We start from the raw sequence: 27,679 nt of genomic DNA, 5'->3' as shown, positions 1-27,679 counted from the left end.
TGCTTTAATAAACAGGGAACCAGTTTCCTTCTTTTTTTTTGTGGGGGAAAGATGGTAGTTTGTTTTCCGGGCCATTTGGCTGGAAAGTCTTTAAGTTGGCCTGATCGGCAGGGTGGAGGGCACCGGAGGTGTAGTTTTCCGAGGGGCCGCACATCTATTCCGTTTGTTTAAGGGCTTAGAAATATTTTAGACGGGGTGGGGCGGAAAAATATGTTTGCAGCAGTTGGAAACAAACGAGCGAGCAAACGAGTTGAGTAAATCAAGCCGCACTTCCTCTTCCAGCTGGAGCTCGCTCCCCATGCCGCAAAAAAGGAGGCTCCTGAAAAGCACCCCAAACCCCTCCCAAAGAGCACCAAAAATCCCCATCCTGCCCTTGCTTGTCTGCTGTCTACTGTCTGCTTTCTAACTGAATGAAAGCCTTGGCTCGTTGACTGATTTCGAATGGATTTTCCACGCTTTGCATGTGTGTGTGCCTCAGTGTTTCACTGTTCGAGTGTTCCAGTGTGTTTCACTGTGTCTGTGTGTGTGCGTGTGTGTGTGTGTGAGTGTGAGGCACAAAATCCCGTAGGTGCAAAATAGCGCACTCCAGGCAACGAAGCATGTGCACATTTGTGTTTTTTTTTCGTTTCCATCCTTTTTTGCCGACGCTGTGTTCGTCCTCTGCTCCTTTTTGTGTTTCATTTGTTTTGTTTCATTTTTCACAATGAACAACAGAATTAAGGGGTATCACGGGCATATAGGCTATTTAATTTGGAATTAAAATGATTAGAAACCTCCTCATTTCTGTTGCTATCACAATAGGAATGCTTTAATTCCCGAAACAAGCTTATAATGAAGAAACTGAACTTACTAAATATGAAAAAGTGATTCGAAAAATCCACTAAATTATTGAAAAGATCGAAAATTGACTGCTTGTAGATTCCATATTTATTGTTTATCTATTATGGCTTTAAGAACCAACGACATGCAGATCATTATGCAGGTCGAGTAACCCGGAACTTACTCCTTTTTTTTGGCCTGGTCCTCGACTGAGGTTGCATTGTGCCCATTGTTGTTGCTGTTGTTTAAGAAACAAGCGGCAGAAGGCGAAACAGAAGACGGAGGGGAGGAGGCGGAGAAATGGTTGAAGGAGGTGGCAAGGAAGAAGGGGCAAAATTGTGCGGCAAAATAAATAAACAAACGTTTGGACGGACGCACTTCTGGGATTGGTTTGCGATGTAATGGAGTGGGGCTGGGCTCTTCCCGGGGTTATTTGTTTCCACCTTTTTTATTTTTCCAGCGATGTGCTTAAGCGGAAAACAACATTTTGCTGCTGGTGTTGCAGGTTGCAGATTGCATGTTGTATGTTCCCAGTTGCGGCGGCTGCAACTGACATCCAGCGAACTTATTGAGGTGTTAAGCTAGAAGCATTTTAAAAATTGAATCTTAAGACGGGGCACGGAATGGAGATGCAGGCAGATTTGGCGGACACTCTTTGGCCAATGCTGCGTATACGTGATATGGCGTATACTCTATTTCGGTGCACTCTAAAGAAATGTGATGATAATCATGGAATCCTATCGAGACAACGAGGCGAGAAAGAGGAAATAAACATACAACCAAGACGGGCATAAGCTGATTGCTTCAGTTTGTAATTTACTCGTCCCCAGGCGATGTCTACATATGTACATATCTATGTATGTATGTAGTTATGTTGCGGCGGGCCCATGACTTGATTTCTGATCATATATCAAAGCTGACCGTGAACGGAAGTCCCTACAACAGCTGTTCGTGTCTGTGTGCTGGTTTCCTGTTGATTTCCTGTCTTGCCAGCTGCTCAAGTGCGTATGTGTGTTGTATATGGGTTCCTGTTCCTGAGAGCTGAGTAATGTCCCCTTACTGAATATTGCCCAGTGCTGGGAAAAACCCATTCTCAGCCCATAAAGTATTTAAGTTCTCAAATACTTATGAATACTGGTATGCACACGTGTTGGACAATTAGGAAAATTCTGTCCAAAGAAAACACATTTTCGCTTCCAATTAATTTTTCCCATTTTTCGGTTAGTGCATTAACCCTTCGGTTTGGTGTCCCATTCCGGTTTTTGTCATTCGCTTAGCAGAGCAAATTAGCATTCAGCCAACATGTGCTCAGCTGTCAGTCTGGAAAAGTTCCTCCCCTGTTTCCCCGCATTTTCCGGCTAAGTGTGTCACATTAAATGATACGCAACACTTGACGCCAAAATGGGAAAAAGAAGAAAACTAAAACAGAAAGTCAAGGAAATAGAGGAAAATAGGGGGCAAAGATAAACGAGTTGGTTTATTAATGAGTTGATGGCGGGAAATCAATAGTGTGCCCCTATTGATACAACTATACAACTATATATGCTACTGGGTAACTCGTCGTTTGATAATTGGGAATGTAATAACTAAGAAAATATATGATATTTTTCGACTCTAAACAAAGGGTTATTTTGCTATGGAATGTATGCAAATATAGGACCACAAAACGGAAGTTGATTTCAAGTTTCTGCAGGCCGAGGGAAAGACAAAGGTTTTATGGAAAGGCAAAGGAAAAAAGGATGAAAAATAAAAGCGTCGGGGAAAACAAATAGCAGTTGACTCAAGACAAACAAACAAGCAGAGGCCAAGTCAAGAGGTGACAGGAAACAGCAGGCGGAACGTGCTCAAGTTCGGGCGGCACAGATGAGCTGGACAAGTAGGCACTACGTTTTCCCCCAGTTAACACGTCAAGCCGAGACATTCGATTTCGAAATTACCCCCGCTCGACACCACACCGAAATTCCTAGTAAAAACTGAGAGCGACGGATCGAAGAAGAGATTGAGATTTGTTTAGCCAAAATAGTGAAATTATGCCCAAGTCCAAGCAGATATCGCCAACAAAAGCGGCTACAAAGCCGCTTAGCACCAAGAAGCCGCAGCCCAAAGTCAAAAGTGTCGGTAAGACCAAGCCGAAAGTGCAGCAGAAGTCCGTGAAGAAATCCGTAAGGAACCCGCTCAAGAAAGCCATGAGACGATCTCCGCTGATGCGAGCCGCCCTGCAGCCCACGATTTTGGGCTTGGCCAAGGAGAAGCCGGTGAAAAAGTCGCGGGTGACCTTCAAGAAGTCGCATCGTCGGCCGCTGGACGCCCTGCAATCCCTGGGGATGTCCCGCAGGACCAAACTCATCGACGCCAGTCCCAGGAGAACGGCCAAGGGTACTTCGGTGCTGTTCCTGGGTTCAAGGACCACCAAGATGCCCAAGAATGTGAAGACCTCAACGGCAGCAAGCGAAAAAAATCAGTTACCCCGGTTGAAAAGACGGATGGAATTCCGAGTAATGACGAAAGACGAGACCAGGGCTACCGACGGCGTAAACTTCTTCTGCAATCTCGGCGTAAAGATGCAGCCGCCGGTGACTCGGAAGTATCAACCGCTGCGACAACGAGGTGAAGCAGGATTTGAGGGTAGATTGGCAGGTGGAGAAGGTACTGGACTGGGTGACTTCGCTTTGCGGACACCAGTGAGAACTCAGCCTTCTGGTCTGTCATCCCTGGTCGGTAAAGTCGCCGGTACCGGCGCGTTCGGCAATGATGTGCTGGTCCCGCTGACCGGCCGGTTGCCCATCATCGACTTTATCTCTACCAAAGAGTTCCAGAATATGTCTGCCGCTTCGAACTGGAAACCGCACTCTCGGAAAAATACCCATTTATAGACGACCAAAGAGTGGCGAGTGTTTAATGATAAGAGACGAGTGGATACGTATAAATTGGTAAAACGCTTTTGCGGCTTTGTCATCCTTTAATTTTCAAGTCTTATTTATCCGTAAATTTAATGGATTTGAGTTAGTTCTTCCCAAATATTAAAAACAAAATATCATATAGGACAAGTGCACATCGCACATAATAAGAAGACTCAAATTGTTCAATCTTACTATTGTACTTATCCAAATTTTATGTTGGCCACGTTAAGAAAATCGCCATTGAAATGGGATCGAGTGAGAAATTCCCAACAAAGCATCCAGTAAAGATATTTATCGTGTAACGTTAAAACGATCAACTAAGCCCTAAAGTCTATATGGTGAGAAATCCTGATATGGATAATGGATTCAGTAATCAACGACTGTGGCATTTCGGAACAAGAAACTTCCTGGCACAACTTCGAAACGAACGCGAAACATTTACATTTCGGTTGGTTTATTTGGACATACCAGAAATACATATTCCCAAATGAAATTGTTGGACAATATGAAATGGGAATCGGTTTTGGGAGATGGGGGGGGATTGGGTCTTGGTTCCTGGGTTTTCGGGCTGGATTTCGGGCTGCCTTCCGCGCAGTCAGCGGGCAGTAAGCGAACTTTTGCGCAAATTATCTGCGTCGCGTTTATTTCGCGCAAACAAATCGCAAAACTTTTGCAGACGGCGACCCAACGACTTGGCCTGGCTGCTTCTCCCGAATCCTCAAGCTCCTTTTTAGCCCCCTCAGTGCCTCCCAATCTCATCATCGTCCTGGTGCAGTTGTAAAAGTTTTCCCGGCACAAAAGTTTTGGGGCCAGAAATCCTTGCTGCCGGCATCGGTTTTTTCGGGGGCATCTTGCAGCAATTTACGGGAAGAAACTTGAGAAGCAAGTGGAAGATGGAAGCCAGGCAATTGATGCAGCACACCCAGGACAACCAGGCGAGCAAAAGGGTGAAAGGTCAGGAGAGCAGGAGGAGAATTCCCATTGCCATTGTTGTTGTTGCAGCGAGAGTTTTTCGGCTTGTTTTCATTTTCGCCGTCGGAGAATTTGCATTTTGCCCAGAAGACCAAGACGACGACTGCGGCTTTTAACCGCAAACCGAACGGAAATTGAGATTCATTTAATTCATTGTGCGCCGAGCTGAATTTTTGGGGTGGCAAAGGGTTAAGTATTGCGTTACACGGTGACAAATACTTTTTCATTCAAATGATATTTCGACAGGTGGCTGCACAAAAACTACATTGAAATTCGTTTTGAAAGTGTTACTTAATCGTTGATGCTACTCGCTGTTTGTTGGAACTAGTTACTTTTCGCCAAATAATATTCGTCATTCTATTTGTGACAAATGTAAATGTATATCTAAAGATTTACTTATTTTGCACAAGACAATCTGCCTTCGATGATTTCTTGCCGTGTATATGAAACTTCGTTGACAGGCATAATCACCAGGAACAGGAGGGGAAGGGGTGTACAAAAGAGGAGCAGCAGGAAGTGCTCTGGAGGATCTGAAACCACAACGACCGACAACATTTAAATGACTGCAGCGACGTCAACGGCAACGCCTTTGCTAATATTTATGCCCCGGGCTTTATAATCGTGGCCAGACCGTGATTCAGGCGGGGATTGGGATGATTTTGAGCGGGGCGAAGGCAGAAGAGGGATGCTGGATGTTGGATGGAGTAGGGCCAGTGTCCGCCCCAACGAACACGGCTGAAAGCGCACTTCTGGCCAGTCGAAAAAATCCTTGATTGCATTCAGCTTGAAGAGCAAGGAAGCATTAAAATGAGGGGCTAGTAAAAAAGATCGGTGCCATCACAGATGCCAATTGGAATGGAGCCTCTTTGTGCGGCTAAGTGCGGCTGAATTGGCGATTAGATAAACCCCCTTCAGACGGAGTTATGCAATTTTTGATGGGACGACGATATTAAGCCTATCTTGGCAAATCATTGGGTTAACTACAGCTCACAAGCTGTTTTAAAGAAAGCCTAGGTAGAATTTAATACTTTTAGAATTTGAGTTAAGGCTACTTAAATTATTTAAAAAATACTCGTTTTATTAGCAATTCATATATGTAGGCTATGTCATTTTCAAAATGAAATGGAACTATTAACTTGGGTCAAGTTGCAGTTGGCAAACTTAGCTACACACTCTCTGGACTTTTTCAATTGTTGGTTCCTTTGGATATTTATTCTGATTTTTTGTAGAGGATTTCAGATAGTTCCCATTGTCATTTCTTTTCACATTTAAATTGTGTGTGGCTAGCAAATTTGGCTTTCGCACGATTTCTCTTCGGATTTCGCATAAATTAATCATTGCCTTTCTCGAAATTTGTGCGGTCAAAGTGGGAAAGCGCAGGAGGCTTCTACGAGGGTAGGGAGGGAGAGTGGTGTCATCTTGGATTTTCTGGTTTATGGGGCATAAAATGGGTGGTGCAGATGTGGTGGTTGCCTACAAAAGGAGGTTGGCAGACGTGCTTAGAGTTAAACGCACAAATGCAAGTTGGTTATTTCAATGGGACAACCGCAATTGATAAACCAATTATGCAGGATGCAAGTGACACTCGTCGGCATTCAGGCCATGTGTGCCCTCTCTCTCTCTCTCTCTCTTATTCCCTCCCCCTCTCTCTCATATATCCCACTCTTTCTTGCCAAATCTCACCGTCTCATTCTCAGTCCCAGTTCCCAATGTGACCTGCTTATTGAACGCAATTACCTGACACAGTTCCGTAGTTTACGCAAAAACCATGTCAATGCACGGGTCAAAGTTGAACAAAACAGAGACAGCGATAGCGAGCGAGTGCGATAGATATATGTATTTGTATATACGGCAGGGGTGTGCTTAACTTTTCTTTTCAGGACTTTGTTAATTAGGCAAGCCCGTGTACCCGATCCCGAAAGCTGATTTCCCTCAGTGGAGGCCATCCAACCAATTGACCCAGTAATCCGAGCCAGATAAACTTTCCCGAAAAAAAAAAAAAAAACAACAACGTACGGGGAACTCGCAACAAAAGTGCAATATTAAAAAACAAAACCCTCTTTGCCGACAAGTGCAGAAATCGAAAAGCAATGCCAACAAGTTCCAAACTGAAACCGAAATCGTCTCTTAGACAAAAACAACGGAAAACCGCCCCCCACACGAAGGAGTGGCCACGCAAAAAGTAGCGAACGATGCGATACCTAGTGTCCAAATTAGTGGTGAAAATGTAATATTACAAAATTATAGATGAACTTACCAAAAGATTGATTGATTGATGCCAGAACAGTTCATAAGTTTTCCTCATCGAGAATGGGGTAATTGAATCAAATCACGATTGAATTACCAAGAACTAAGCCATTCATAAATGATGAAGAAATGAGTGAGGCCGACACCCCCATGGACTGCGATTACAGGGTAGACTGGTACGGAAAGAGGACACCAGTTCGTGGTGACCTCGACCCGGCTATAACTTGTATTTGGTGGCCCATTGTTTTTGGCGCTTTTTCCTCTGTTTTTCATCGTGACTTTTCGATGGGCTATGGGCTTTGGGCAATGGCAAGATCCGCGCTTACTGACTTGACCATTGGGCAGCCAGTTATCGCAATCACAATTGCTATCCATTTCATTTACCGCAGGACAAATTTTTATTGCTGACCCAAGCAGCAAGGACGACGGCATTGTTTCAATATATAAAATTGCCGGAAAAGTTGGTGCAATTGTCCTCATTTTCTTTCAGTTAAGGACGATTTTATTTGTGTGGTGGACAATAAATGTTGTGCAACATTTTACATAAATAACAAGGACATGGACAGGACAACCTCAAACCCCCGCTCCCGCCCCCGCCGCCGCCACCGTCTCATGTCCGTTTTGACAGTCGTCAAGTGCATTGTGCACTTTGCCAAAAACAATTTTGCATTTGCAGGATTCAGTGTTGTGCACTCGGTGCTCGTATTCAGCATCGTCAGTCAAGGACACTCTGCTGAATGTTTTCTGAATGAACAAGTGAGTGTTCCGTGTTCATACATATTCATACACAGCCTGTACACGTGTGCGTTCGAGTGGGCGTGTAACCACAAGTCAAAAGCCTCTTTAATTATGTTGACAATATGCAAATACCGGGTTTTGGACGGACGGCAAAAATAATTGCATTTCGGCTTGCGGTTCCCACTTCATTTTTATATTTTGCGATTAGGAATTTAGCAGTTTGTTTTGGATTAATGGATGAAAAGTGCGCTCTTGTGTGGTAAGAGGCTCTTTTGCAATTTCGTTGTTAAAGTCCTGACAATCTTGATCCTTGTCCTGTGGTTACGTACAATTTGAAGCGATTTGAAGGTTCTTAACTTTTCCGAACGTTTGCCATTTAACTTTAAGAGTTGCATTTGCATAACTATTGCATGTTTTTGCTCCTTTTGGGCATCTAAAGAAATTTTCACCCAACACTCTTGAATGTACTATAAAAACCAGTTACAAAAATGTTATAATCACGCGATAATGAGGCAATGTTACACATCACTTCAATATTGGTAAACATTTAACAAAATATTGTTGTGTTTAAATAATAACGTTGATTGAACAACTTTCGCATCAATGACTCAATTTGTGCTTTTTGCTCCCGCCTCCTCTGTTTAATTACCCAGAATAATTCGAGGTGCAGCAGATTTGTATTGACATGGGGTATTTTGTTATTCCACTTAGCTTAACTTTTAACTTTTTCCCAGTGCATGTAGTGTAAATACGTTGTGTTGTTTATCTGAATTTATACGTGAGTGTTCTCTTTTAGGGTTTTTTTTGGTGCGCTTACAATCTTTACAAATTTCTATTAAAGCTATCAATAACTATACATCAAGTTGCATCACAAATTGTACATATATGTTCCTATGGTTTTTATTCTCTGCTCAAACATTTACCAACGTTGAGTATTAAAGACGAAGCTCTTTGTTCTCAAGCCTAGGAATTTTGCCCAGATTTGTCCTTTAAACTGTGGTTTTTGGCGGTCTAGTGGCAATTTCGCAACGGGTAATTGGATTTCAGCAGGGGCAAATTGAAATCTGTTCCCGATTGATGGGCTGCAATTTGCACAGCCTGATATTGACGGGCTGCTTAACCCATTGCCGCCCCAGCCGCCCAATCCATCCCCGTCGAAGCCCACGGATTAAGCGGCCACATAATGCGATTCATAATGATGGCGAGGCGTGTTAGTTAGGGAGTCCAATTGTTTCACAGACAATGAATGCCATGTGGTGATTAGCATTTTGAACTGTCAACTTCGGGGGCATCCCTTCTGCGGGGCGACGGGTGGGGTGGAAAAACCCAGCGAGTGTCGCTGACAATTTCCCAGGCATTAGCTTGTCGGCCAAGCCGAGCCGGACTCTTTGGCTCTTGGCTTTATTGTTGTCATATCAAGTGCGGCGACTTGGCAATTTATGCTGACAGAATGTCTGCTCCACAATTCGTGCCGCCCGTCTCATCCTCTTCGTAATTGGATAACATAATATTTAACTAATTTATTTGATATGGCGTACATACTTGTGATAAGGGCTCCAGTGCCATGTCGGGCATTTAAATGTAAATTCCGAATTCCGAATTTCGCATTGCAACTTCTGCAATTGCAATTTATGTCAGTGCGGCATCTCAGACATGACAGCCCCGAACCCAAACCCAATCCCCACCTTCCGAGCCATTTTCAAGCCATTGTCGGAGGCGTGGCCTAATCAAATTATCGCAAAATTCAATGAATTCGAAATGAGCTACGTCGGACAAGAATGGCAGCCTCTTTGAGAGCGATTCAAGTTGTGTGGTCCAAGGAAGGCGTTGCCGATTGTCGGAGAACAATTATTTGATTTAATTTAAACTCGGAGATTGTCCTAATGAATTGCCACGCTCGACGATTAGGCCGGGATCGAAATGTTTGGCCGGGAATAATTCAATTAAAATGATTGTGGCTGCGGCCCAAAATATCATAATAGGCTGTTTATCTATATTGATAGTAAGCCAGTGTCGTATGCTGGGAAATCGGATGTGTGATTGATTGCTCAGCAGTTAAAGGTAAAACAGTATGCTATGCTAGTGGTTTTAGTGAACTTGGAAAATTAATACACATTTCTCAATCATTCATTCCTAGGGAATGCGAAAAATATGATGGTATGACTTGTAGTAACGCAAAGCTTAATAACAAGGATTGTGCCAGAAATAGTTTGAATGTACATACATATATGTACATACATATATGTATGTGTGAAGAATTTAAATGAAATTTTAATATTTAGATATTTCTCATATCTGCCTTCCTTCATCAAAAATTGAACAAATACTATGGAATGTTTCTGGCACATTGCTGACATTCTTTCAAAGTTTGCTGATTCCAGCCTCTCAACTGATTACGCACCATTTGCAGACCATATCGTTTTGGTGTATCGCTTTTCCGACTTTTCCGATTTCCGCAAACTCCTCCACCTCCGAAACTAATTGGCGAAAGCCACTCCGAACTGGCGCCCAGAAGCAAGGACCATTAGGGGACCACTTGAGTGTAGCAATGTGTCAATTAACAATTTGCGCGCACTGTGTGATGCTGGTTATGATGCTGGTTCGGTTGGCCGGGATGCTAAATTATGCTGCCCAGCACTGCGCCGTCAACTCTCCTGACTCTGACAAATTTATGCGCATCATTAGGGCCAAATAACTGTATTGTGTGTTACGCATACCCATGCATATAGCAAACCCATACCCTGTTCTACATACATATATACACGTATATATAGCGCTACAGTCGCAGCTGCAGACAAGCGCCAGCCAAGTCCACTCAATTTGTTTGTTTTCACGAGCATTTAAGTGGCTCAAGTGGCCGAGCTAAATTCCCAATTGCTGTACATGTTGTAACTAAGTGTTAATAGCATGGGTGGGTAGTCCCCCTCCACGGAAAACCAGGCCCCTTCCCACCCACTTGGTGTTTGATGAGCTCAAGTGGGAAATTGCAGGAAAATAACTAAGTGCTGAGATCTGATTGCGAAACAAATTGTGGGAATATTAGGTGTATGTTTTATTTATTGATTAACTAATTCAATGGATATAATTTAATGAAGCTAGCACATAGAGCGTAAATAAAGGGCTGAAGAATTTGCTGTATAGAAATTGCAGCCAATTATAACTAGTTATACTAGACATAAAGGCATACCCTTTAAAATCCAAATCGAAGTCATATACATAATGCACAAGTCCAATCGAATGTCTTCGATCAAATACATTAAAAGCCACGTTGCAGGCAGTTACATGTGTGGTCCCAAGGAAGCGACAGAGGTTTCCATTTAACAGCACTCGGTTTCAACGCTTTGAGTAATCACTCGGTCAATTTCCAATCCATTGGGCTGGCCAATTAGGCAAATCAAATTGACCAAGAGCTCGAAACTCGGACTGCGCCGCACAAACACAGAGAAAAGCTAATCAAAAGCCGCCGACAAAGGAAGCGAATAAATGAAAAGCGGGAAAAGTGGGGAAAAGTGGGAAAGTGGAATAAACTGGCTGGATGAGGTGACGAAATCGCATTACAACAATTAAAGCACACACGCTCCATCGGCGTTTTTTTCACCCTTTTGTTTGCAAGTTTGGCAGTAAACTGTCTAACAAAGACTTAAAAGCTTAAAGCACAAATAATCCAGCAGGCCAATAGGGGGAGGGGCTTAGGGCCATTCAATCAACGAAAATGAAAATGAAAATGAAATGAGGGTGGTGCGTTGTGGGTTGTGGGTGGGGCGGGCCCTTTCGGGTGCGGTCTGTGTGCGCACTTATTCATTCATTTGTGTACTAATAGGCGCACAATCAGACAAAATGACAGACAATCAGTCAAACAAACAGACAAATATACAAACACACACACACACACATGTATACACACACCTACGCCCGAGACAAACAAACATGCAGACAAACAAAGGCGGTTGGCGATGGCAGCCAACAAACGACATTATCCAAAGTCAACAGCACAAACAAATCACACGCACTGAAACACAGTGGTGTTTCAAAAAATAGTGGTGTTGGAAGTGCTATTATTAATCAATTTACAAAACAAATATCTAACAAAATTATTGGGGTATTTTTAGCTGCTTTCCAAATTCGGCGTTCGTAGATAGATTGGGGAAATAACAAGTTTAGCTACCATAATTAAACGTTTTTTAAAGCATTTTGTTTTCGTATTGGAGGAAAATGGAACGGACACACTCATGTGTTAACCCACAAAAAAACTATTTAATGTGTTGGTAATATTGACTAAACTGTGAACTATTTATCATATGTTCAGGCATCAAATGTTTTAATTGACCAGTATGTCGCAGTCATTATTGCTATTCACTTGACCCATGCTGTACACAAACATACACTTAACACCCGTACGGGCACCCACACACTCGCGCGCTCATAGACCTCAACACACACTCACACTTACACAGGCACGCATTAGGTGCGCTCTTTATGTTTTATCGCAAAATGCGATGCTTGGCTGCTGATGAGTGCCAGCCAGCCACAGCCAACCTCCAACCCTCACCCCCATCGTTCCCTTAGCTCTCAAGAGATGGAAGCTTGTCATTTACCCATACCCAGGAGCATACCCTCGAAAAACCCCTCGCTGTTCCCATGGTTTTTCTAAGCTAGAGTGAATTTTGTGTTCCGCTTGTTCACTTAATGATTCTGTTTGCTATTTATGATGCAGTCATGCTTTTGGCAGTGTTGGAAAGTGTTTTAAGCAGCAAAAAGTTCATTTTCTGCCTAGTTAATCACCCAAAAAAGATAGATATTTTACAAGAGTTTTTGTTTCGTGTTTATGTTTTGCCTCTTTTCGAATTGCGGCTAGCAGTGCTGGAAAGTGGTATATAAATCGCTTGAATCAGATATATGTAGCTGTTATTTTTATGTTGTTTTCAAAGTGTTGGAAATATCTAAGGGCGACAATATAATAAAGTTTAAACTATTTTATTATTATTTAGTGACACGCTATTGGTATAAACGTATTTATCGCCATAAAAGAAAAAATAAGTCCCTATGAGTTTTCCTGCTAGCATTTTTCTCGCAGACCGAAGGGCATCCACCGAGTTTCGTGGAAAAATGCCGGTCGACTTTCTTGTTTACTTGTTAACTTTGACTCACTGCGGATGTTCCTTGTTCTGGCTTTTGGTATTGTTGTTGCTGGCGACTGCATAAACCGCTTAGCGGGCGTAATTTAAATCGCCTTTGTTGCTCAGAAACCCGTGCGGAAAGCCTTTCAGAATGATTATCATAATGGGCCAATGGCAAATGGTGTTAGCAACTGGCTTTTCTTCTGATTACGCCGCGCATGCCGTTCATGTAGGGAGTGTATGAACATACATATGTGGGTGCCTTTGACTCTAAGATGTCCTAATAGGTGGCTCTTACTTTTAGAGTTCGAGAGCTGTATGTCTTCATCACTTCGTTGATGGGTTAAAGTGAGCCCAGAAATCGAATTTTAAAGCCGCTTAGAGGGTTTACTATGGTTGCTTCTGATAATTTGTTAGCTTTAATATTTTCCCAAGAAAGTCAGGCCAATTTCATCCGAAAACCTCAGCTAATTATAAGTTTTCTTTTTTGTTTCGCTGCAAAAATGTTGTGAAAAATAAAAACCAAAAGTCGATGTTTTGGTTGGGCTTAGTTTCTCATGATCCAAAAATTGCCTGTCTCTGGTTACGTGTAACAAGTTAACTTGTCTGTCTAAGCAGGGGCTTAGCCCAAGTGGGGGCTATAACCCCTCGGGAAACTAAAGCGAAGAAATCCAAGACAGAAAGGCATTCCATACGGTTTTTCTTTTTTCGCCTTATTTCGTGTTATCCCAAGTTATTGATCAAGCTCGCCCAAAAAATGCAGTCTCAGTTTGTAGCCCCGGCCGCACGACGCCCCTGTGTCTGGGACATGACAGCTAGCTGGTAGCTGGGAATCCCCTTGCAGTTGGTTTTTTTTCGGTGTGTGTTGCCCAAAAGTCTTCAACTTCAACTTGTGTTTCTCGCTTTTTCCACGACTGTCGAACATTTTTCGTGTGCAATGGCAAAATGCTCGTGTCTGGCAGCGGGGGCGGCTGGCAGCACCAAGGAGGCGTGGCAGGCATTGGCAATGTCTGCACGCGATGTTTAACGTCTGCTTTCCCGGATCCTGGCTCCTCTTGCCCGAAAACCCCAACACCATCACCAACACCGCCGCCGCCAAGCCCCACCAAGTTCCAGACGATAGGCAAATGCAAACAAGAAACTTTTTCGGCCGAAACGGAGGAGAAACCGCCAGACCATGCCCCCTTTATGGGCCATGCCCCCAGGCGGAGCCCACCGCCCCTGGAAATCTGTGTGTCTGTGTGAGTCCGCCGCTTCCGCCTTGCCAAGCGCCGCCAATCATTGGCGTAAATTGAGCTCATTGTGGTCTAACACCATTACACCGGCCATGTACGACGGCGCCCATGTGTGGGCAGGGGGGTTGGGTTGTTGAGGGGGCTGAGGGTGCTGAGGGTGCTAAGGGGTTAGGGGAGCTAAGGGTCGGCGACGGGCAGACACAGATAGATGGAGCTGCCAAATTCAACTGTGACTGCACAGCGAGAAAAGCCTTGGAAATGTGTTGCAAAAACTTCCTGCATCCCACCGAAAAAAATCCTTTCTAATTTTATATGATTATTTTGACAATTTTGAACAATTTGGAAATGTTGCGAAATAAAAAATGATTTACCAAAAATAATAGAAATATTATCCAAGTGTCTGGTTTAGGCCAAGTCTGGCGGCGCCTGTGTGAAGTCGTTAAATGCGGCAAAGTAAAATAAATTGAGCCAAGTCATGTTTCGAGCATGAAATGCATTTTTATTGCACCCAGCAATGGGTTTTTCCAAGGGATTGCGGATGGCGGATGGAAGATTGGTGGATGGGGGATCGAGGGTCGTGGGTCGCGGGTCGTGGGATGGGCACAACAAGGGTAACCACCGAAATATATGAACTATTGAAATGCACAAGATATTGACTGCCGACTAACGACCCTCGACCGTCGACTGTCGACTGGCGGCCTCTGGAGTTGCCGGCCATAAAGTTCATAAATTTACGAGGACCCAAGCGGCAAGTTGCAAGTTGCACGTTGCAAGTTGCTTGCTGAAAGTCCTTTGAACAGCAGACAAACTTTCATCGAATGGAAATTATTATTTCATTTATCAGTTTTGCTTAAAGGTTCACTTTGGCGACCAGGAAGTGCTCGATAGCTGAAGTGCGGGGGGGTTTCATTAGGAGTTACATAAAAATGTTGTTACTGAAGTGCCGTGATTGCAACTCTCTTATTTCATTTGTTACGAGCTTTAAGCGAGTTGCAACTTGCTGAATTTAAGTTCAGATATTAATAGATCCACTCAGGCAGTCAGGTGATTTATTAACTGCAGTTTGGTCTTTAATACGCCTCGAAGTATTTCTGTTTTGCTTGAGCGCATTGAAGCTTAAAGTATATAGCTTCATTTTAATCTGCGGCCTGTGTGCCTTGAGCATTTTTGTAATTACACCTCAACTGGCCTGCATTTAACTAAGTAATCTCCATTCATTCGCTGGACTATTTATTAATTCAACTCTTTATCTCTTCTTATCTCGTTGCAGGTGAGTTTCGCCGGCCAAGGAGAAATGGCTAGCCCACGATTTTCCGCAAGGGGTCGGATGGCTAAAGCTGGCCACTAATTGCCCCCGTTGGCAGATCCCTCAGATGCCTCAATTCCAGACCGCATTCCCCATTTTGACTCCATTTCGGCACGGGTTGCCTCCCGCTGTGTGTAACGTAGCCAAGTCCATGTACTCCGGGTTTTCTGGTTCTGGTTCTGGGTTTGGGCTTTTTCGGCTTGTGCCCTCCTGCAGTTTCATAAATTTTAATGTAATATTTCCATGTTGTACAATTTGGTTGGCGGGGTGGGGGACGAAAAACGCTTACAACGCCGAAAATTATGCTATAAAAATGCACTGCCACTAATTAGGCCAACAAACATGGCAGAAGCGCCAGCAGATGCGTACTTAGAAATGTTTCCTTGGCCGCCTTTTGATATTACTTTTTAGTGGCTATATCCTATTTTTTCGTTATTTTCCTTGCTTTCTCTTTATTGTGGATCCTCAATGGCGGCGCTTCGCTTCGCGCGCCCCATTTCTGTTGTAAGTGTAATCATCGCACGATGAAAGCCGCTTACAATAATTGCCCCATCTTGTCCGCACATCGTGTCCCAGGTCCGAGTCTCTATCCGCATCCCTGTCCGCGTCGGTGTCCTGTGTCCTGGGTCCTGGGCCCTGAGTACGGAGAGCCGGCTTCCGGATGAGGGGCTTCTTTTTTCGCCTTCGCCGGCATTGAAGTCGCTACGTTTTGTGTCGATTTCCGTTCTTTTTTGGCCTCCTCGCCTTTCGCATTTTATTTTCCAAAAGTAATCGCAATTGCAAGGGGATCGGTGGTGGCTCTTCAGATTTTTTTGGACTAAATGTAAATTGAATCAAGTTATTAGTGAGTTTCCAAGTGAATTAGCCAAGGCAAAGGAAAGACGAGCAAAAACAGGAAGCTGTTAGCCAGGACGAAATTGTGGTATTTATTCAGCCAACTATAATAACGTGTAGTGTACTTTGAAGCACAAATATTATTGCTGGCGAATGTATTTATTTTTATTAATTTTTTATAGCTAAGAACGTGAATCAAGTCTACGAAATTTCGGTTGCCAAGTAATATGGTTATCCTTTATTATTTTTAGAATTAGAATTATGCAAGAGTTTCCCATTACTTCTTCGTTTCCTTTTTTTCGCTCAACTTGGGCCACAACTTCGCAGGCTTGTGTTTTATTTTGAATTTTTGCATAAATAATAGAAAATGCCTTATTTTTGCTCATGCGCTGGACCTTTCTTTCCTTTCATTTCCGTTTCTTTCCATTTTCTTGTTTCGGCCGACTGAGATATTAATAAATAATTTTATTCTATTTAAATATTTAAGCGCCCGGTCAGTCATAAATGTAATTTATTGCCGCCTGTGCCACACCCCTTTTTTAAGAGTATTTATGCCGCTCGCCTTTGTTGTCCTGTCAATGTTGTTGTGCTCGTATTGTTGCCGCCTAGACGAGGGTCCCAAAAAATGCTGGAAAACTGAAACTTTTTGTTGCCACCACCGATGCCGCTGTGTTGTGTGGTCATTTATGTCATTTCATATTTATTCGGTGGCCTTCTGCATAATTGGCAATCCTCTCGCTTCGCAAAAAAAAAATACGCAGCCCGAAAGCTTTCAAAAACCACCAAAATAAAAATCGAGAAAGGACCGGGAGCTAACCGATGTCCTGTGGGACAGAGGGCAAGGAGAAGGGAGAGAGGCGGGAGCAGATGGCAGCAAAATTACAAAAACATCACAATTTAAGCAGGCCTTTAAAGGCCACTGTCCTGCGTCAGTCCTGCTGTCTGCTTAAAAATAAATCTATGTAAATGCATTTAACGTGGTCGGGATGGGCGGATTAATTGAGTTGCCACTCGGTGGCAGTTGGTTGCTGAATATTGCAGTGCTCCTCTGATCCTGCACTTTCTCCTGCTGCTCCTGCTGCTCCTGTTCCTTCTGCTCCTTCTGCTCCTCCCATGAATTCACATCACGCATACGCCATGTGGCACATACACTGACTGCGACTTCCCCCAGCTCAAGTTCGCTCTGTTGGCCCGGCTATTGACTTGGGCCGAAAAGTAGCCGAGAAACTTAAAACTGGCAAAGAGTTGAGTAAAGTTGATCCAGTGCTAGTGAATCCCCGGGCATTTTGTGGCTTTTGCGGCCTTCCTTGGCCTAAGTATTTCAGCACTTCTGCATATTTTATTGTATTTTAATTAACTAAATCTCCACCGCCGGTTCCGGACGGGAAACTCTGTCAACTTGCGGCTACGAAAAAGTGCGGAATTTCCAGAGCAAGCGAAACGCTTTTCCAAGACTTTGCTTCTTTTCCACTTGAACATACCCAACATTGTCCTGAAAATTCTTCAAAATGTACACATTAAATATGTCTTGTGTAGAGCATACTCCTCTTCCAAAAAATCAGTAACATGTTTTCTTATTTAGTAAAATTTTGGAAACTATTCAAAGTACTCCGAAATTCAGACGCGATCGTTATCAAATCGTAGCTCACAGGTAAAAACGTCGAGAAATTAGTTTTTTCTAGACCAACCCATTACGAAGTCTTGAAAATATGTTCACTTACAGATTGTAAGCGTGATTTAACTTTTCTGTGCAGGGAATTATCCCCAAACTTGTTGACATTATCAACAAGACAAAAAGGCCAGCACAGCACCGCTTGGCCCAAAAGTGTTTGTCATCCGCCTTTGTCTTCGGTGACCGGGTGATAAATCTGCATTAAAACTTCATTCTCCGGACGGCAGACCATGTTTGTGTGTCCGAAAAATTAAATGTCACGTGCTAAGGTCGGATATGGAAAGCCGGCCAAAAGGAAAGCAACTTTTTAAGCCACTCTCCCTTCGTCAGTGAGATTGACTTTGGCGTTGACTCTGACTCTGGATCCGCCTCCGGCTCCGCCTCCGACTCCGGCTAATTTATCAACAAATTGTTAAGTGCCAGCGACTGCAACTCGATGCAGGACCGCCGACAGTGAAATCTCACTTTGACAAATTAAATATTGGCCGGAAAGCGGAAAAATGGGGAGCACGTTGGAGGACTTATCTATCTATCCGTATCAAATGTCTCGGCTTTCTAGCCGGATAAATGCAGTTAAATGGCTTTTGGCATCGCTTTTTCGGCCTACCCGAGGCCAAGGAGGCCTGGAAAATGGTCTTAAGCCCCTTTGGGAAACCACTTTCCACCACCACCCACCACCTTCCATATCCCCCCATTTGGTTTCCCAGTTGCGAATCCTCGGCTACCCGCTGTCAACATTTTCCGTTCCGTTCCGTTTTCCGTGGGGTTTGAAGGGTCGCAGCTGCACTCAAATATTTGCCGCATTTTTTATGCGACCACAAAACAGTGGGCGCAAGTGAAATGGCAACACATAGTGCGAGCGAGACAGAGCAAGCCTTTTTATGCGATTTGCGTTTCGTCATAAATTTAACAGCAAGTAAATATTTGATTTGATTTTCGCTTCAACCCGACGGATACAGCCAGAAACGGCATCAGTTGATTAAATGACAATTTTCAGCTTTTCAATTTCGGTGATTTTCCTTTATGGATTTAATTGAACATTTTAGGGGGCGGAAAGAACTGCAGAATTTTATATGCTCATGAAAGGGCTGTTTTGTTTGTCAAAGGAGAAACACTTGAAGCGCAAATTTTAATCAGACAGTTCCTCATTTTTTATCGCAGTCCGTTGGAGCTTGAAATCTTACAAATTGTTTTCTATGTATGGTGATTATTCTGATATTTAAATTTCTTAAGCGCGGACATCAGTGCGTATGAGTGATATGGCGGATATGGAAACCTTTGTCTTCAACATGGTACAGAAAAACGTCTATTTGTATGCAGGATTTTTCTTAAATTATTAATTAATTCGTGTAAATGATTTAAATTTCTATTCCAGTTACGAGCTATGCATGTGTATTTATATTTTAGAATTGGGAATTTCCGTGCAAAGTCCTGAAAAGCTTTGTCCTTTGTGCTTTTTTCGCTTCGCGGCTTTTTTATTTTTCCTTTCGCTTCACTCCACTAATGGAAATAATTTGAAATTAGGAAAATTATGATGAGAGTTCGTCCTGTGCGCTGTGTGTCCTTTTGTGTCTTAGCAACCGGAGGAGGCTTTCCACTCACACTCACACACACACACACACACACATGTGACTAGCCGAGGAAAATGAGCATAAAACAAAGTTTATGTGCAACTTTTTGATTACAAATGCAAATTACAGCGTCGACTGAAGCTCAGAGCAATAACGGCAAAAAATGTCAGGGCGGAGAAGGAAAAAAGCCTGGAAAAGCGTGGCAGAAGGAAAAACTTTTTCATATTGCAGCAGAAATTGCGTCAATGTTTGTTTGTTCGTTCGTTCGTTGGCTCGTTTGTTTGTTTGCCTGCTTATTTGTTCGTTTGTTCGTTTGTTCGCCTGTTTGTTTGTGTGTCTCTGTTTGCCCATCGCCGTTTGACGCTGTTTTGCCAGTTTAGAGTTGACGAAACATTTTATTTGCAGGCAGTGCCGAAAAGTGCGTAATCATAACTTTGCAGGGGTTTCATGTTGATTTGATTAGGGAAACGAAGTATATATTTAAATGTGACGAAACAGGGAAATTCTGTTGGCTTTGATGTCTGCGCCTAGGTGTCGGGGAACCTCAATAAAGCTGCTGCAAATTGGTCTTGGAAAACCTTGGGTTCTTAAGCGGCATCTGAACTTTTTAAATCCCTTCAACTTATCTAGACCATAACTTAGTTTTAAATAGGTAATATTTCAAAGCCCTCTACTTCTTAAAATAGATTTTCTGGAATCGTTTAAGGATAATTGCAGTTTGAAGCTGTTTTTGCCATTTTCCCGACAGCGACCAACATCATTACTCAATTTGCAGCAATTAATTTCCATGCCAACAACTCGATTTGTTCGCCGACTCCGTTCACTATCTCCATGTGTCCCCCTGCTGCTGCTCCTTGGTCCTTTTTTGTCCTTTTTTCCAGTTTTACCAGTTCTGTTGCCTTTGTGCTGCCGCTTGTTTACGGGTGACATCCGTTTTGCTAGTTTTGATGCAGGTTGCCTGCTGCGATAATGATGGTGATGATATGGCCATGATGGCGGTGGATGAGGTGAAGGTGCTGCAGAAGACCCTAATTAATTTCTTCGGCTTTTGTCTGCAGTTATTTGCCTCATATACGAGTACGAGCATATGTATATGTATATGTTTCTGTTTTTAGGTGTGCACAGATATGGTACGTAAAACCACCCAGGTATTCACTTGCAGCCGGTGGACACATTTCAACTTATGCTGTGTGTGTGCTCTGCTCTGCCGGAGAAACTTTTTGCAGGCGGAGTGGAGAGCGAAAACTGTTTTTCTGCTTTTCAGCCGGAAAAGTTCGGGCCAAAGGTGGTCGGAGTCGGCCATAACCTCAATTATATGCAAGGCAGCTCATTGTCGTCTGTTTTCCGCCCTGCCTCTGCGCTGGCCGGCCTCCTTCTCCTCTTCGGCCAACTTCTCGATAAGCGTTTAATTGCTGGTCGAGGACCCAACGTCCCGTCTTCTGGGATGCCCGATATTGGGTGGCACAGAACGGGCTGTTGCCTGGCTGTTACGGGGCCGGGAACGGACGGGGGTCAGAGAGCACCGGAAATGCGTTGAACAATTTCAACCGGATGTTAAATGTCAGGGCGCTTGTCGCCGTTGTTGCCACAGTGGCAATGGCCCATGGCCCATGGCCCTTGTTGTTCTTGCTGTTTTTGTGGAATCTGCAATTTATAAGCGACAGCCGCTGTCAGGCACAGCACGAAATTGATGCCCGATCCGATCGGATCGCCGGCACTTGGAGTGGAAACTCCAATGAAAGTGCACCGGGCTGCTATTAAATGCCGCCATTGTAGTGGATTCCAGTGCTTTTAGTTGGTGGTGCTGCACCAGCTGGGGTGGTATTGGTGATACAGATATGAAACTTGGTATACAGCTAGCTACTTTAAGCTATTATTTTCTTTGTCTATTTAGGTTTCGTTAGTTGGATAAAGATCCTCAATCATGTTTGTTTGCTCGTCATTGTGGTGGACTTCTATGAATTTCTAGGATAGGACCTAGGACCTAGACTTGTTTTGTCCTTTAACCACTACTTAATCTGTGGCACAAAGGCAAAATTTTTTGCCATATTTTGCGAATTTACATGTGCCAATCTTTTAGAAAATATATGACTGATTTGATCCTAAAATGAAATAAATAATAAAAAGTATAACTTTATCGACCGTGACAGGACTCGAACCTGCAATCTTCGGATCCGAAGTCCGACGCCTTATCCATTAGGCCACACGGTCGCTTGTTTTCAAGCGGATTAAGATGTGAATAAGCCAAACGTTGGGAACGAGTGTGGGAGTGAGACAGCAAGAACGGATTTAGAAAGAGAGAGGGCGAACTAGAATGCGAATAAGAAAGAGAGGGAGAATGGTATGTGCGAAAACAAAGCGAGGCGCTAATTAAGCAACGCTCTAATGAACAACTGACGAAATGCCGGAATGGGTGAACGGCGGAATGGGAGAATGGGGGATGCCGGTGCCGGAGTGACGAACTGACGGACGGACAATAAGGTGCAGCTGCTTCCTCTTCCTGGCTCATGAGCACAAATACCGACAATAGAACACGTTTCATGCGCAAGAAATGAGTGTGAAAAAACTAAAGAGCTGGGCAAAAAATGAAAGAATAACTAGACGGCGGAAAGTGGGAATAAAAAAATGAAATGTCAAGGAAATGTGCAAAATGACTTGAAAACTCTTGTGTTATTATTATGAGTTTGTTGCTTTTGTCTCTGCAGCGAGCTGAATAGGAGAGAATATTTCCGGCTTCGTATTCCCACTCGTTCTTTCAGAGGGGAGTTTGGCTTCCGTGCCACGTCATTACTGCAAATCTCAAAGCTTTAAGAATTCGCCTCTCGGCGATCCGCGTTCTATTTTTAGCCTCGTACGCTCCGTCGCCTGTCATTGCGATTTCTCGCAAACGGGATCAACGGCCCATTAGCTCAGTTGGTTAGAGCGTCGTGCTAATAACGCGAAGGTCGCGGGTTCGATCCCCTCATGGGCCACAACTCCTTTTTTCTTAAGGAAGTTAATATTTTCTTTAATTAAGTCTTTTTTGCTGTATTCTTTAGTAACGAATTCCTGCAATTTGTATTGCTTAACCCTATAAACTGTGGAATAAGAAATTAATTTTACCGACTACCCAATTATGTTGATGCCAATCAGATCACAATGCATTCAATTCCAAGCACAATGCATTGAGAACAGTCGAATTCATCGGGGGGGCCTCATTAGCATCAGCATCACATCACCATCATAATATAATCAGCAGCCTCGTCATCGGATTGATTGGCCGGGCCAGAGGCATCTTCCGTTTGGTACTTTATTCATTCGCTTTTCTTTCATTTGGCTACATTTCATTTGATTCAATTCGTTTCGTAGTCGATTTCATGCCATTTCCCTCCATTCAATGCCACTTGCCCACTGAAGCCCCCACGTACCTCCTGTGTACGAAACCCTTCGATTCCCAGCAATTCCCTTCAATTCATTCGGCTCGATTCATGGCTACCAATTTGCAGGAGGCGCCATTGCCGGCGCTCGAAAACAACATGAGCATATTTTCTTTGGACCATAGAGAGGGGACAGGTCAGTGGGTACTCTGCCCTGTAAATGTTTTCATTTCCCCGCCGACCCCTTTAGCTCTTTCGTTTTTTGCCCCCTTTTGGCAAGCATTCAAAATGAAAAGTCGTTGGAAAAAAGCAAACCGAACCGAACCCCACGATAATGTGCATCAAATGAGCTGTGCGCACATTTAGCAGGCGTCGCCTTGGCTATTGAACTTTATTAGCCTTGTACTCGTCCTGGAAACTCCACCTCCCAATTCTCGAGGCCCCACACCACGCTGTCTGGCTGGATCTGGTCTGCTGGTCCTATGTTTTTCGAAAAAGCAAAAAATGGCAGCCGTAAACGTTTGAGAACCTCAAAAGACTGTTTGGGGCAGGGGGCAGTTTATCAAAAAGCTTAACTGAAACACGCTCGGACATTTGTCGTGGCTGAAATCCCATGGGGATTTTCCCATAAACGACCAGAAAATGCCCTAATATATGGCCAGTTCTTTTCTGATACGAATCTTTATGGCTGTGAATTAATTCTCGTGTCACACAGCATTGCTTTCCATATATTCTATTACTTGAGATAATAATCAAGTCTGGCCAGCGTGCTGAAAAGGTATTTCATTGGTGATACAAGTATTGCAGATATAGGAGGAGATTTAAACAATGTTTATAAACCAAACTTAAAAGGTACTTTTAAGTGAAAGATAAATATTTCCTAATATAACATTTTTTAGGAAGATGTGTCACTGAGGATTTTTTTCATCTGATTAGTAATTATTTGCAGAGCTTTTAAGAAATTCTATATAATTCTTGATTTGTTTTTGCAAGTTTAATTAATAAATTCGTATTTTAAACGTCTTATAAAGATGCATACGCATTGAACCAGTCCAAGGTTCCAATGTTTTTAAGAAATCATTTTTGTTCATACATGTATACTGCATAAATCAATCGACCAATTGCATATGCCCCTTTCAGAGCACTAAAAAAAATGAGAAAAACAATATATGGCGGGCCGTAAGAGTCGCACACACACTTATGGCCACTAACAAATCATGGCCGGTCGTGCATGTTTCATGTCCACTTAGCCAAGAAGACGACATAACGACAAAGTCGGCCGCCCACCCATAACTCCAGATCCCGTTTCAGTTGAAAGGACCGGCCCCCGCCAAACGGTCCACAGTTTTTGCTGCCACTGGCACTGAATTACGCTTAAATTATGGTAATTTATTTTAGCCCAAAGAGCGATCTAACAGGGCCATGACGACAACGTGGACACGGCCCCTGGACTCTGGACGCTGGTCGCTGGTCTCTGGTCTCTAGTTTCTAGTTTCTGGTCTCTGCTCTCTGTTCCCTGGTTCTTAGTCCCCATTGGACCCAATGTCCGATGTCTGATGCCCGGTGTCTGATGTCTGATGGCCCATAGACACTGGCCAGTGGCCAGTTTTAGCCCACTGTTACTGCCGTTATCGTTGGCCTGGTCGGGATGGTTCCATTTGTCCTTTTGTCCGTATTTCCATTTTCCATTTTCCTCATCACACACTCTTCGTCCACTGGACTAGACTTTTCCACGCCCATTAGGAAGAAACAACCCAATTATCTATAAAACTTTCTGCATTCAAATTCATACTTCATACAGGCCACAACTTGCCTAGTTCTTTATCGTTAATTGATAAGATTGGATTCAATAGCTAAAATGCTTTAATTAATTCTATAAAGTATTGTTTTTTTTTTATTGGATTGTTCTGCTTAATGTAGCTTGCTTTCCCTTTTCAGCTTCTTGCTTGAAGGAACTATTTCCAAATTAAGGAAATGGCTTTTTTGTTACATTTTTGATGGGTCCTCAAGTTGCCTTGGATTTATTAACGTAACAGAGAAGTGCTCAATTATGACCAAGTCCGTGCAAACGGAATTTTTCCCCTTATTAATTTATAATTTTCTTTGGCGAGTTTTCCCCATCGTTAAGTTATTGCAAGTGTAAACAGGAATGGTGAATGTGGCTGCAGATGAATGAGTGGTGCATGGCGGGTGGTGATTGGTGGTTGGTGGTGTTAGTCGAGGTGGGTGGTGCTTAGCTGGCGGGCTGAAGAAAATGAAAGAAAAGCAGGCAGCGGCTATGAAGTGGCGACTGGACTGAACGTCGCCGCCTGCCATTGACGCCTCGTCAGCTTCTTGATTTATGCGACTCCATTTCTGACCCACCAAACACCATGCACGACCACCAACTGCACGAACTGCACCATTCCCATCCCCATCCCCATCTCCATCTCCATTCCCATCCCTGTCCACCGATAAGTGAGCGTAAAAAATGTGAAAAAAGCTGCTGCTAAATTCGCCCTGGGATTTTCCAGATCCGGGGGGCAATTAAAACACAAAAATGCATTCGTATGCGCTTACGAAACAAATGCGATGGGGTTTTTCCGGTGGGCGGTGGTTGGCGGTCGGGTGGTTGGTTGATTGGGTGGTGTGAGTGGGTGGGGGGCAATCGTGTTGAATGACGACGCCTGAAGCCGGGTCCGTTGGTCCGTAGTGCGGAGTCCATAGTCCGGAGTCGATGCAGTCAGAAAAGTGTTCTTTTAAAATCAACTGTATCTTATCTAAAGTAATATTTCCGTTGCATTGAAACGATTGAACTGATGAAATTTTAAATTCATATTTTACAATTACAAATAGTACTATTAATATGCTCAGCATTCATATTCATTAAGCCATTAAGGGAGAGAACTATAGTGAAGCATTCCCGATTTCTGGCAGTGCACTTCGTTCAGTCCGGGATGGATTAACATGGCCGCACGGGGCTCATTAAGTGCGTCGTTGACGTTTGTCGTCGTCCTGCGTCCTGCGTCCTTCACTCTGCATCCTTCGTCACTGGCTCCAGCGAGTGACTGAGTGTGCCCCAGTGGCTGCGGAGGGAGGGTGGCTTTCGGGGGGCTTGGGGCTTAGTGTGGTCGGGACTTAAGCGCTGGGACTCCGGTTATGTGTGCTTAGAGCGCGCATCAAATAACAAATTAACGATGACGACGCCACAGGAGCCGCAATCATTTTTACTTGTTTCCTTTTTGATTTGTTTCCGTTCACCTTGTTTTTCTTCTTCCGTTCCGTTCCGTTCCTGCCATTCCCCTGCCAGAAAAGCTGGCAAATATTTGCACTCGCTGAATGAATGATTTGAATGAATAACGCAGATGGACTAATGATGAGTGCGGTTAACATATCAAGTATTCCACTGGAAAATGAGGAGAAATCAATGCGATCATGGTTATCCCTCATGTCATTCTCTGTCTTGTATTGAAATGTGTTTCCAGAACATTAATTTCGTACATTTTGGGAAACTCTTATTTATTTTGCAACCAAGAAAACCCTTTCATATCAAAAATCGTAAATATAAAATTTCTCTGGCCAATCTTTGTACGCTACTGTTTTCCAAGTATACTTATGGAATTCGTTTTCCATTCGTACGCCCACTTGAGACACTGCACTTGGATAATGGCTCAGTGCTTATGCCAATTGATTATTAGATTTGTGTGGCCTCCATCATCCCCGATCCACAGTTCGATAGGTCTGAATGCCTCTGAATACAAATCGACAGGTCCTGCAGGTTCCGCAGCCATCCCCTCGAAAATCGTTCCACATGGAGCGTGACAAAGTCGCCCAACCACTAGCTCTTGTTCGGTTTCCGAACGCCACCCCAATCTTGTCCTGATCCAGATGCCTCGCTCCTGCGTCCTTCTGCTTACGACTCATTTGCGTTTGGCGCCCGTAAAGCAATTATGACCCAATTGGTTTGGCTTTGGTTTGCATTTCCCTTCAATCCCCGCCCACCACCCCCCCGCACTCCTTGTCGTGTGTTTAACCTGATTTGTGTACAACTGTCATGCCCGTCGTGTACACTAAAAAAAATGAAAATTCCTTGGAACGTGTGAAAGGAAATTTCTAATTCTATTAATTTCGTAGAGTGCGGAATGTATATATATATATAAGGGGAAACCATAGTTTATACTTACTCACCGCCCAAGAGATCATCATCAAGAACTACAAAATGCTTCAAAAGTTAAAATTGTTGAAAAATATTTATAAATCCAGAAATTGGTGTTTAATTTCGCAATATCCGAAACTTTTCTGCCAGTGTAAGCGTACAGAAATATATGTAAGCACTCCCTTGAGTTCCAATGTGGGTGTGTGTGTGTAACTGGCCATGGACGTGCCCTGATAACAGTGGAAAGGGAGTAAATCGGAAGGGGGGAGTGAGTGCGAATACGAATGCGGGCGGATCCTTCGTCCTGCGTCTCCGTTTCCGGGCCTCGTGCTCCTCCCTTTGTGCATGATGCAATGAAATTATCACTTTCAATTGCAATTGCCACACACTCGCCAGTTCGAGGGGTGGGTGGGGGTATGGTATGCAGCAGGGGCGTCGGCAGAGCGACTTCAGAGGGGCGAAGCTGCCGGATTGAAGGGTCTTTGGGCAGGTGTTGAGTGCACGTAGCTCAGGTATGGCCGCTTTTATGTCTGCACGTGTGCGTCCCACTCACTCTAACTGGCAGGTTTCTCTCGCTCTCTCTCCCGGATCCTCGGTCCTTAGTCGTGTTTCTCCCTCTGGCGGGCTGTTCCTAAAATCTTGGGTTTCGAAACTCTTTTATGGCCTTGAAGGTGAGCCATAAAAATATTTCATATTTATTCCGTTTGTCTGGCGGCTGAAAACCACTCGAGGCATAAAACCCCCACTTGAAGCTTTGGAAAAAGCCTTTTTTTTTAA

The 27,679-nt window shown here is 43.7% G+C and overlaps 2 protein-coding genes and 2 non-coding genes across 7 annotated transcripts in view; 3 read left to right on the top strand and 1 right to left on the bottom strand.

Moving 5' to 3' along the window:
• The window catches only part of LOC27207460 (glycine-rich cell wall structural protein 1.0), a 74,275-nt gene that overhangs the window by 26,483 nt on the left and 20,113 nt on the right, over positions 1-27,679 (top strand). The window lies entirely within an intron of this gene.
• LOC27206977 lies at positions 2,690-4,212 on the top strand. Its single transcript, XM_016182742.3, has one exon. It carries the CDS (start codon positions 2,850-2,852, stop codon positions 3,690-3,692), a length of 843 nt encoding a protein of 280 aa, XP_016040246.1. The 5' UTR covers positions 2,690-2,849; the 3' UTR covers positions 3,693-4,212.
• On the bottom strand, positions 21,550-21,622 carry Trnar-ucg. Its single transcript has one exon. It is a non-coding gene; the product is annotated as a tRNA-Arg (tRNA).
• Trnai-aau lies at positions 22,310-22,383 on the top strand. The gene has a single exon. It is a non-coding gene; the product is annotated as a tRNA-Ile (tRNA).

Source organism: Drosophila simulans, chromosome X (assembly GCF_016746395.2).
Source record: "Drosophila simulans strain w501 chromosome X, Prin_Dsim_3.1, whole genome shotgun sequence".
Classification (NCBI taxonomy): Eukaryota; Metazoa; Arthropoda; class Insecta; order Diptera; family Drosophilidae; genus Drosophila; species Drosophila simulans.
Note: the sequence above shows the minus strand (reverse complement) of the source record. Positions and strands in the feature narration are given on the sequence as shown.